Raw genomic sequence first — 10,094 nt, 5'->3', positions numbered from 1 at the left:
GGTTTTTGTTGCAGGACTCAGGTAGACCTGCATTTTATCACCACCCCACCACCTTTTCAAATGCAGAACCTTGTATTTATTACTGAAAATGATGCTGTCTACTAAGTGCCCTACCTCATTACTATGTATCTTTTGTGCATATCAAGAACTATATTAGGCAATTACATTTTTGAGATTTTAGGCCTTTATTAAGTAAGACGTCCTTGATTTTATTTATTTATTTATTTTACCTATTTAGAAAGAGAGACTATAGAATATGCATAGTATTGAAAAGTAAGATGGTTTTGTCCAATTGAAAAAACAAAAATAACATATGGGTGACAGTTTTTGGCTGTTCACAAGGCACAACACAACCTTACACAATCTGTCATCCTTTATCCTCTTTAGCAAGGTGACAAAATTAAAAGTGGTAGATAGGAGAATAAGTGGGAGAGCGACATTTTCCACAAGTCAATCTTTTCCTGAAAGTCCAGTTTAGTTTAAGTAAGGCTCATCTGTGGGCAATAACAGCTTGTACTGTTCTTTTGGAGAAGACAAATCGTGAAGTCCTGTGAAAGCAATGAATTAGTTTCTTGGGTTTTGTGTCAAAAAAAAACCTGTGGAAACTTGAAAATTATAATAAATTGTTGAGATTAGGATTGCAAAATAATCAACTGCTTTTGGCTGCTAATATGAAATACTAAATGAGGAGGTTTATATTGCACTACAGCACAGCTTGCCAGAAAATAATGATTGATGCTATATTTGTAGATTGTTATGTATTTTCCTCACTGAGTTAATAGTAAATGACCGCTGAGTGTTTTAAGATAATTTTAAAGAAATGTGTGCTATGTTTCTAGATTTTCCACGTTTATTTTTATTGAAAAATTATATTATTGAAACCTACATTATGGCTACAGATAAGTTGTTGCTAACTACAGTGTCTGGTTCATGGCCTTCAAATCTCCATCCCACCACTGCTGCCTCTCTCAGCTGCAGCCTTTGGTAAATCTCAGCCATTGGAACATGTAACTGGCAGGTCCAGGGAGGAGACAGCTTTTTACTATTGGTTCTTGCTATAATTTTCTGTTTGTGAAGGTAATGAACACTGCAGTCAAATTGCTTTTCAATTGTATTTTTCACCGGCTAACTGGATTATATCATGTCCTTCTGCGGTAAGGCGTTTCCTTTATTTTTCTAATCACTTCTGTGTCTTGTCTCTGGATTTTCCATGTCTTGTTTCAGCTGTGTCAGAAGTGCATGTCCAGATCATTCTCTCTAATACCACCTTGGTAGTACAATCACATCCTTCCTCTTCACCATTGTCCTTCTGTCTAAACATGCTAAGATAAAAATAGCTGTTCTGCAGCATTGCACTGGAAAATATAGTCAAGTTACCCAACTATTGTGATCTTTCGATGCTTCTAGCAATACAGTTTGGCAGACTGTTTTATATTTCTTGCTCTTAAGTATAATTTGCAATTTGCTGCTCTGAAATATTTGAATGTGCTTGATTTACCAAGTAATCTAGATCACATTCCAGAGCTGCTATATCCTTATTATTCACCATTCTTTGTCATCCACAAATTGTAATCAGTTTTGATTCACATTTATGTCATCACTGAATAAATTAGCCCCGCGACTTCAAATATCAATCCCTGTGGAAGATGAGAAGAACACTCCTGTTAGATAATGACCTGCCATTTTTAAAAAAAGCAATCCTGTAAGCCAAATTTGCACACTCTCGCAATGATACTGCATGGTCGTTTCCCTAGGAGAGTGTTCGCTGGCTCTCAGAAACAGAATTTGCAGTTCAATATGCAGGACCTTGTATAGCCCCAGGAGCAGTGATTGCTCCTGCGGTTTGAAACAAGGGGTGGAAATAAGCCACTGCCAGTTGTGTAGCTATGCAATGTGTAAGTACGAATGTCAGGTATGTTTTGTATGAAATCTAAGCCACAGTCTATGAAGAGGCTCCACACAGAATTGTTACGTCTATAGGATGTTCACCACCCCAACAAGAGCAGAGGGAGTTCTTAAATACCCCATAGGGCTGAGTTTCGGTAACATGGGTGAGCCATCTAACACGTGGAGACAGTAAAAGATTGAGCCTTGCAATATGTAACTGGAAGGTGTTTTTTTTTTTCTTTTCCCTTTCTGTATCCTCCTGTGTAACTGCCTCATCTGCATTTGGATTCTTAAAAAAAAAAAAAATCATTATTTGTTTATATTTTCTTTGACCTACTTTATGTTAAGCCTGTTCTCAAGGTACTGAAAAGATGCAGCTTTCCATATCTCAAGCTTGTTTTGCAAGCATCCAAGAAATAGAGCCACTTTGTGCAAGGTATTTTGGATGTTGGTAACAGAAGCTTCTGTCTTGAAGATAAATCTTCAAGGGACCACACCTGCCAGGTATGTGTATGTAATCAGCATTCAGGTAAGTTTTGTAAGAGCTTCTCACATCTCACAAGTTATCTTTGCCTACTTGATTGATAATTTGTTAACACCAACATCAACTCTTCTCTTTTTAAAATTGATTGGAGCTATTCTATTCCTATCATTATTTTTTTTGACTGAAACCCTTACCAGCTTTTACCTCATCTTTTAGGATACATATGGTCTATAGGTTTGTTTTTTTTTTTTCTGAATAGTTGTGCTGCATTAATACCCTAATTAGGCTTTCAGAATTGTTCAAGGGCTTGAAAATGTGATAAAACAGAATATTAGCAGGTCAAAGATAGCACTCCTGAGAGGGGGGTCTTAAAGACCAACTAGTGGTTTGGTCTTGCTCATCTGAAGACACCTCTCCCTTATGCATCATGTTCAGCATCCTACTTGGTTATTTCTCTGTTAGAAAACACCATCTTCCTCATGCAGGATAGTGCAACCTCTCACTTCTTACCAAATATAAACCAGAGAAGTTTACTGAGGATTTCTATGGTGTCATTATTAACATTATGTTATTTTTATTAACATAATGTTACTTTTTTATTCATAATGTGAATATCTGATCTCTATCATAGAATGTTTTTAGGGTTTCTGTTGTTCCTAGTGGACTTCTATTGTTCCAATGGTCATAGCTTTAGGGTTCTCATTTTGGGTTATGAAAGAAAATGGCTGCCTCAGCTGGCTTGTCTTGCCACACAAATTGAAGAACTGCAGAGTTACTCAAGTCTTGTAAGCAGAACTCTGTGAGTGTGAGGGTTTTTTGTGTTTGCGTCTTTTTAAGATTTATTTAGATATTTGCTGGTAAATCATTATTTGCTGAAAAAGACAGATTCAGGCAAGTCAAAAGTGTTTGAAAATTTGAATCACATTCAGCAAATTGTTTCGGTCTAAAGAATGGAGTGATATGTAAAGATATATGAATATTATATGTATGTTTCTATATGTATTTGTCTGTACATAAGTACTTTAGAAATGTCAATGAAGTTTCTTTTGCCATTACCAAATTATTTAGGCTGTGTCTGGTGGTGAAATATAACCTACTATTCAGGGTAATATACAGGCAGAAGAGAGAGATTTGAAATGTGCTGATCAGGACATTTTCTGGACATGGAGCACTTGAGCTCTCCTCCCTGCTTTAATTAGTATTATTAGCTTACAAGGCCATACCCAGGAGCCTGATTATGCATATAGCCTGAGAATGCCTTTGGGGTTAGAGTATATTCCTCTGCAACGATGGCAAGTGCAAACCCTTTTTCCAAATTATAAGAAAATTTGGCCTTTGCCTGTGACAATAGTTGTTTTCTCCAAACTATGGAAAGTAAGAGGAGGGGTTGAATAGAAAGGAAGTCATCCATTTATTTCTCTCGCTCAGTTCTGCAAATGCTCCTAAGCTCTCCGAGAATCAAATTGTTGTTTCTTAATCCCTTATTAAAACTAAATTAGTATGTGTGGACTCAAAATATTTGAGACTATATAAATTGCTGTTTTACACAAAATGTGCATGTTCATGTGTTTATAAGTACTCATTCTCTTAATATATCTTTTTTGGGGGGGGAGAGTTAATAAGTATGGAAATTAATGTAAATCCATTCAGACCTAGTTGTGAGACATTTTGTGTAGTGGAATAGGAATTCACTCCTTGAAGAGAAGAAAAGGAATAGATGATTTCTTAGCCTACTTTATTCTTTTAGTGACACTGTATTTTGGACAAATAAATTGAAGGGAAGCCAAGAAGAGTTGCTACACTTCACAAACGTTTTTTTGACTGATCAGACAGTTCTCCCAGAAAATGATACTATAATTCTAAATCACAGCATCAGCAGGTTTGTTTACTTTGTGTATAAGGCACAAGAGAAAGTGATGAAGAAAACAACAAATATTTAGCCTATGATGAATGTAGCCAACAAAACTGATGAAGAATGTGAATCTTATGAATGCTAGGTCAGCTACCTTTGTTTGTAGTTCATTTTGGAGCTCTGAAAGTGTTGCACATATAATTCTAAAATGATATGAAGTCATAATATAATCCATACTGTTAGGGAGAAATCAGAAATCTGTGATCCTAAATCTGAGCAGTGATCTTAGTAAGAGAAAACAACATACAAGGCAGTCTCTCTACATCCAGGTCTTGCAAAATGCTTACAGCAAATTTGCATTGTCATAAACGCAGAGCTAAAGTGCCCTGTAATGATAGGTGTCTCCCAAAGTTCTCTAGGCAGTAAGAATGGAGAGCTGAAGGCTCCCAGAAGTGCTCTGAAGGTGCCTTTGCACGTAGTTGCGTTCTTATAACCCTGGAATTAAGCTGGGCAGAGAAGCTTTTGAACCTGGTTGGCTTTGAAAGATGGTGAGAATCTGGGTGAGCTGACCTTTGCTGGTTGCTATGAAGAAATGCACCAAATAATCCAGGAATAATATTCAAGACACTGAAAGATAACAAGTATAGGTGAATATAGACAAATAGATATATAAATGTTTATATATAATAGTTGCATTTTTAAGTCTGAGTTTCAGATGCTAGATATGTTTCTGAGCTGGTAAATCACCAAGCACTAATGAAGAGGTTCTCCTAGAAGACGTTATTTCCATTATCTTCTTTGTTGGAACTAGACAACACCTAATTTAGGAAAATATCTATAGGATCACAAAGGATTATTAACAAATCTTCCTGAAAATTGATTCAGTATAAATTGGTGATAGAAAGGGATGTTATACAGACCTTTTAGATTAGAAGATCAGGGTAAAAGTATTAAATTATTGGGGACAAGATTCTATTTGTAGAAGGCTGAATTGGATGTGTGATTTTCAAACTTTTCAAAAATTTTAACCCCTCAAAACTTTCCAGTGAGGCTTTTTGTCCTTTAAAAATAATAATTAAACTGATATGCAAGTTGTTCGTTAGCATTTAGCCTTTTGCTTTTATTGGTGGTCCTTTACAGACTGCTTCGATGTAGTCTAAACATCTATGCCTATAACAACAGGTTGAAAAAACAGATGGCTTCAGAAGTCCTGTAGTATCTGTGGTCTAGAAGACACTCATTAATATATTGCAAATGGTTCCTCACAAGAGCATTCCAATTGAACATAACAGAATTTTCTCTCCAAGTGAGTATTCTCAGAAAGTCTTCCTTTATCCTTTGCTTCTGTAATGCAGCACAGCTACCTTAAAGATAATGAGCTATTTTGTTTACAATTTTACTTGAGAGGTCGATCAAATACATTTGTGTTCTTCTGCAGTAGTACTATTTGAAGGTGCTGTGGACCGGTCTGCCTGGTCCATTTAGGTTTTTGCCAGTGGGTTAACTCTTCATGAATGCTGCTGCCATGTGGGATAAAAGTATTTTGCTGGAGCAGGTTCCCCAGGGAGACAGCCACAACTCCAAGCCTGACAGTGTTCAAGAAGAGACTGGACAACGCCCTCAGACACATGGTGTGAACTGTGGGGTTGTCGTGTGCAGTGAGAGGAGCTGGACTCCATGATCCTTGTGTGCCCCTTCCAACTGAGGACATTTTATGATTCTGTTTCACCAAATAAAATAAATAAATAAAAACAAACAAAAACGACAGTGGACATCCTGACCCCGGACTCGTGCTTTTCTGCACCTGGTTGACGACAACAGCTTTGGTGCCTTCGCTACCGCGGGGCCCTCCGCGGGGCGCTGTCTCTCCCCGCACCGCGGCCCGCGGAGCCGGGCGGAGCGGTCGGTCCCTCCCCTCCGCCCGCCCCCCGCTCCTCCCTCCCTCCCTCCCGCCGGGACCGGCGGCAGCTGCGCGGCCGCGGGAAGGCGAGCGGGATGGCGCTGCGGCTGCTGCTGGTGCTCTGCGGGCTGCTCGCTGCCTGCCAGGCGGCGGAGCCGGCGGCCGGGCCGGGACTGGGGTTGGCGGCCAGCCGGCGGCGGCGGCTGAGCGCCGAGGAGGGCATCTCCTTCGAGTACCACCGGTACGCCGAGCTGCGGGAGGCGCTGGTGGCCGTCTGGCTGCAGTGCCCGGCCATCAGCAGGATCTACACGGTCGGGCGCAGCGCCGAGGGCCGGGAGCTGCTAGTCATCGAGGTGTCCGACCGCCCCGGCGAGCATGAGCCCGGTAAGGGGGGCGGTGGCAGCGGCGGGCGGCCCCCGGCCGTGCCCGCACCTGGTGGCAGGTAGCGGCGGGGCGGAGCGGGGCTGCTGCCTTGGGTCTGGGGTCCGGTGGCACTGAGGAAGTGCGGTCCCTAAAATATTCTCTCTGGTAGAGGCACCGGCTGTCAGCGTTCGCCTTGCACTCAGCGCAAAGCTGAGTCCCTCATCTCGCTGTCGTTGGATTTAGCGCCCTATGCTAAAATCGCAACGAAACATCCGAAGATGCAGCAGCAATCGGGAATGTACACGCTCCCATCAGCTCTGCAGGGAAGCAGCTGGTGCAGATGTGCTGAAAGGGAAGGCGTCGGCCTCCCCGTTCCCTGGCACGAACCAGACTGCCGTGGAAAAAACCATCGAATCTGAATGTGCCTATGTGAGGTTTGTAACACGGCCAGGCTGCCTGGAAACCCTGTTACCGTGGCACACTACAGGCGTTTGCATAGATGTCTCAGGGTATGTGGTTATGTGCACCTGGGGTTTGAGACATTTTTTATAAAAGAGGATGTGATCGATGCTGTGCCTTTTGATGCTGGGCACACACCTATGAGTGTGCATTTTTCATCGTTTCCAATTTCAGATTTGATAGTATCACTTATGTCTATACCCGAAAATGCTCAATCTTGACAGCCGCTCAGTACCTGAGGCCCGACCATAAGCCACCTGCAGTCATAGCCTCACATTTCCCTTGGTAGGTTGTAGAACAGGTCTGGAAGTCCAGGATTTTTAGGTGGAGACATCGCTTCTGTGGGGATTTGGTCTATAAAATTAGTGCTCAATGTTATGCTATGTGACCTGAATATAACCTTGCTTTGCATCCTCAAGAGACTTAGATTTTTACTGATTGCATTAGGACTACTGATAAAACCTAGAGGTTATACGATATTGGACATAAGGAACACAGAAGAGGAAGGTAGGGTAGCAAAGCATTGCATTGAAATGGAAAATGTAGGAAATTTGAAAAATTTCTTCATGGTTTCTTGCCATATTGATATAAAGGGTGATCCTGAAGCTAACTATATACCACCACAATGTAATTTACATTCTAGAATTACGTACAATTGCTATTGTGACTTTGTGTTACTGTCAGGGTACAGTTGTTATAGCTCATTTTGTTGGCACTTCTGTCAGGCCAGCTGAAACAGGGATAAGAACCCTCTGTGCTATCTGAGATGGGGCTGTAGCTCTTCCTAGAGAAACGGTCCTTCTCTTTTTGGTGTCAGGGGCATGAGAAAGGGTTTCTCATTGAAAAACTTAATTGCTCACGCAAAAGAGAACCCAGCTTTATATCAATGAGCAATAACAAACCGCAGAAAATTTCCTACGGATTGCATCCACGTACAAACTACAGTGAATGTCAGTCATTTCCTAGAATGTGCTCGGTCCCTCACAAAGGGAACCTTATAGAGGAAAATGCCACATGTTGTAATGTCCAAATCACATGTCAGGGAATGTGATGAGTCCTGACAATCTTTAGTGGTGGATGCTGAAAGTGCTGTTTTTCGCAGAAGATTAACCAGGGTTTGAACCAGAGCAAATTCATTGTTTTATTTAAATCCTCCGTTTCATTCTGCGAGGTGCTGAGCATTTATCGAAAAGTGGAGAACTACTGCAGCTTTTGCTATTTGCAGTGACGCATGAGAGAAACTCAGGATCTTTTTAGGAAGGGCAATGATCCAGGCCCTATGCCTAGTTATGGTTGTGCTCTTTGAAATAATTGTAAAGGCACTGCTAACATCCCTGCTGCTTTGTTCCAAAGTCTAAGCACCTAAGGTTGTACTAGAGGTATTTTCTTCTTAGTAACATACTCTTTCTTCTGCTATGTAGTAAAAGGTAACCCTGTTTGGTTTTCTATGTGAGTTTTTTTTTAAGCTGTGCAGTAAAAGAAGTGAAGCCTTGTACCAGCCTTGGCAGGAAAAATGAGCCTGATTCTGCAGCTCTTACCTGAGGGAGGATCCTGGCTTACTCTGAACGTCCACACTTGATTCCCAGGGCAACAACAGGAATAAGGATATTTTGTGTGATTGAAGCTTACAGGATCAGGACCCAATTTATCTATTGTTAAAAAATAACAGAGAGATTCACAGACACACACACATACACATAGTTATTTTTTATTTTTTTCACAACAGGCTAAGAAGTTGTTATTCCTGAACATGACATGCTCTTACAAGATATACTGAGTGTCACATGGTTTATTTTAAATTATAAATAAGTATAAACAAAATATATGCTGTGGCTAATAGGTTTATGGTCTGCAGAGAGCTCACGCTTCTAGAAGCCTGGTGAGTATGCAGGGACAGTATCTGAATTATGTAGTGAGCTGCTGTGAAAACAAAAAAAAATGTTTCTGTTCACTTAGTGAGCAAGTTGATGACAAAATAAATCAGGAAAGTGTCAGCAGAGCATCCATAAAGACACTTTGTACTGGATAAAGAGGCTTTGTACTGAGTAGATCAACTACTGCATATACATGCATACATTGCACAATCACGCGTATTGCATGGCTGTGCAGCATTGTGTGTATGCATTTGGTTGTATGCAAGCACATAAATTAACTTTTGTTTTAGAATATCAATGATTTTTGAAAATAAATTTGTAATGTATATGCAATATTTGAAAAAAATATATGAGAGAAAATAGGAAATTTTTAGAAACATGCTTTAGACTTCCAAAGCAACTGGAACAAATACTTAGTGAATGAAGCAACTGGAACAAATTGTTAAGACCTCATCTTTTGCTGAGGTAAATATGGAGTATGAGGATTTTTTCTTAAGGACCTGAATTGGAAACAAGCATGACTGCATATGAGCCAGTCTGTTTTCTTGTATAAGCATGCAAAGGCTCTTGGCAAATCTTGGGAACCTGGATTAGTCACTTGGAAGATGAGCACAGCCTTTGCTGAGTTCTTCCCAGAGATGTACTAAATGCCAAAATCATGGGACTGCCTAAAGTTTCTGATCCTGCCTTAAGTGTTTGGAGAATGTGCTGCCTTCTCCACAGACTTGAACACCACAGTACCTGTGCTTCCCTTCTGGTTTATGCCAAACAGTGTTTGGCCTAATATTTTGCCTTTTTTTTTTTTTTTTTGTGACAGCAATTTCTTTAGGCTGGTGCTGCACCTGTATGGGATATTAGAGCTTGCAACTGTTGATGGAAATGAAGCTCTTGAATAAGGAGAAGCAAAACCCAGAAATGAAGATATTTGAACTTTAACAAACAGTTTTGTATAAAGGCCCCTGTTCCGTGCAGATAACCTCACTTTGAGTTGTTGGGTGCTAGGCAGTTAAGGCAGAAGAAGACTTGAGTGAGACATTATCAGCAGTTACGTGTAGAAGGTGTTATGCGAACCTGGACTGGAAGTGATCAAAACATTTTGGAGTAGCTTTGATTACATGAGAAAACACAATTTTGTTCCAATACTTGCCAAAAATTAGCGAAGTTGACAGAGATGGGGGACAGCAAGGTGATAAACAAGGAGAAGGAGATTGTGGGAAGTTGATGGTACACCACGGGAAAAGAAAGGATAGTTGTTAGTAAAGCACGGTTTATTTT

General features: G+C 40.5%; 1 protein-coding gene across 1 annotated transcript in view; it reads left to right on the top strand.

Moving 5' to 3' along the window:
* The first annotated feature begins 6,177 nt into the window (after nucleotides 1-6,177).
* CPE (carboxypeptidase E) overlaps nucleotides 6,178-10,094 on the top strand; it is a 59,090-nt gene continuing 55,173 nt past the window's right edge. Inside the window, exon 1 of the mRNA XM_065836795.2 lies at nucleotides 6,178-6,507. Coding sequence (XP_065692867.2) covers nucleotides 6,219-6,507 — 289 coding nt within the window. The 5' untranslated portion in view covers nucleotides 6,178-6,218. The remainder of the gene's footprint in view (nucleotides 6,508-10,094) is intronic.

This window comes from Patagioenas fasciata, chromosome 4 (genome assembly GCF_037038585.1).
Source record: "Patagioenas fasciata isolate bPatFas1 chromosome 4, bPatFas1.hap1, whole genome shotgun sequence".
Taxonomy (NCBI): Eukaryota; Metazoa; Chordata; class Aves; order Columbiformes; family Columbidae; genus Patagioenas; species Patagioenas fasciata.
This window is presented reverse-complemented; position numbering and strand designations above follow the sequence as displayed.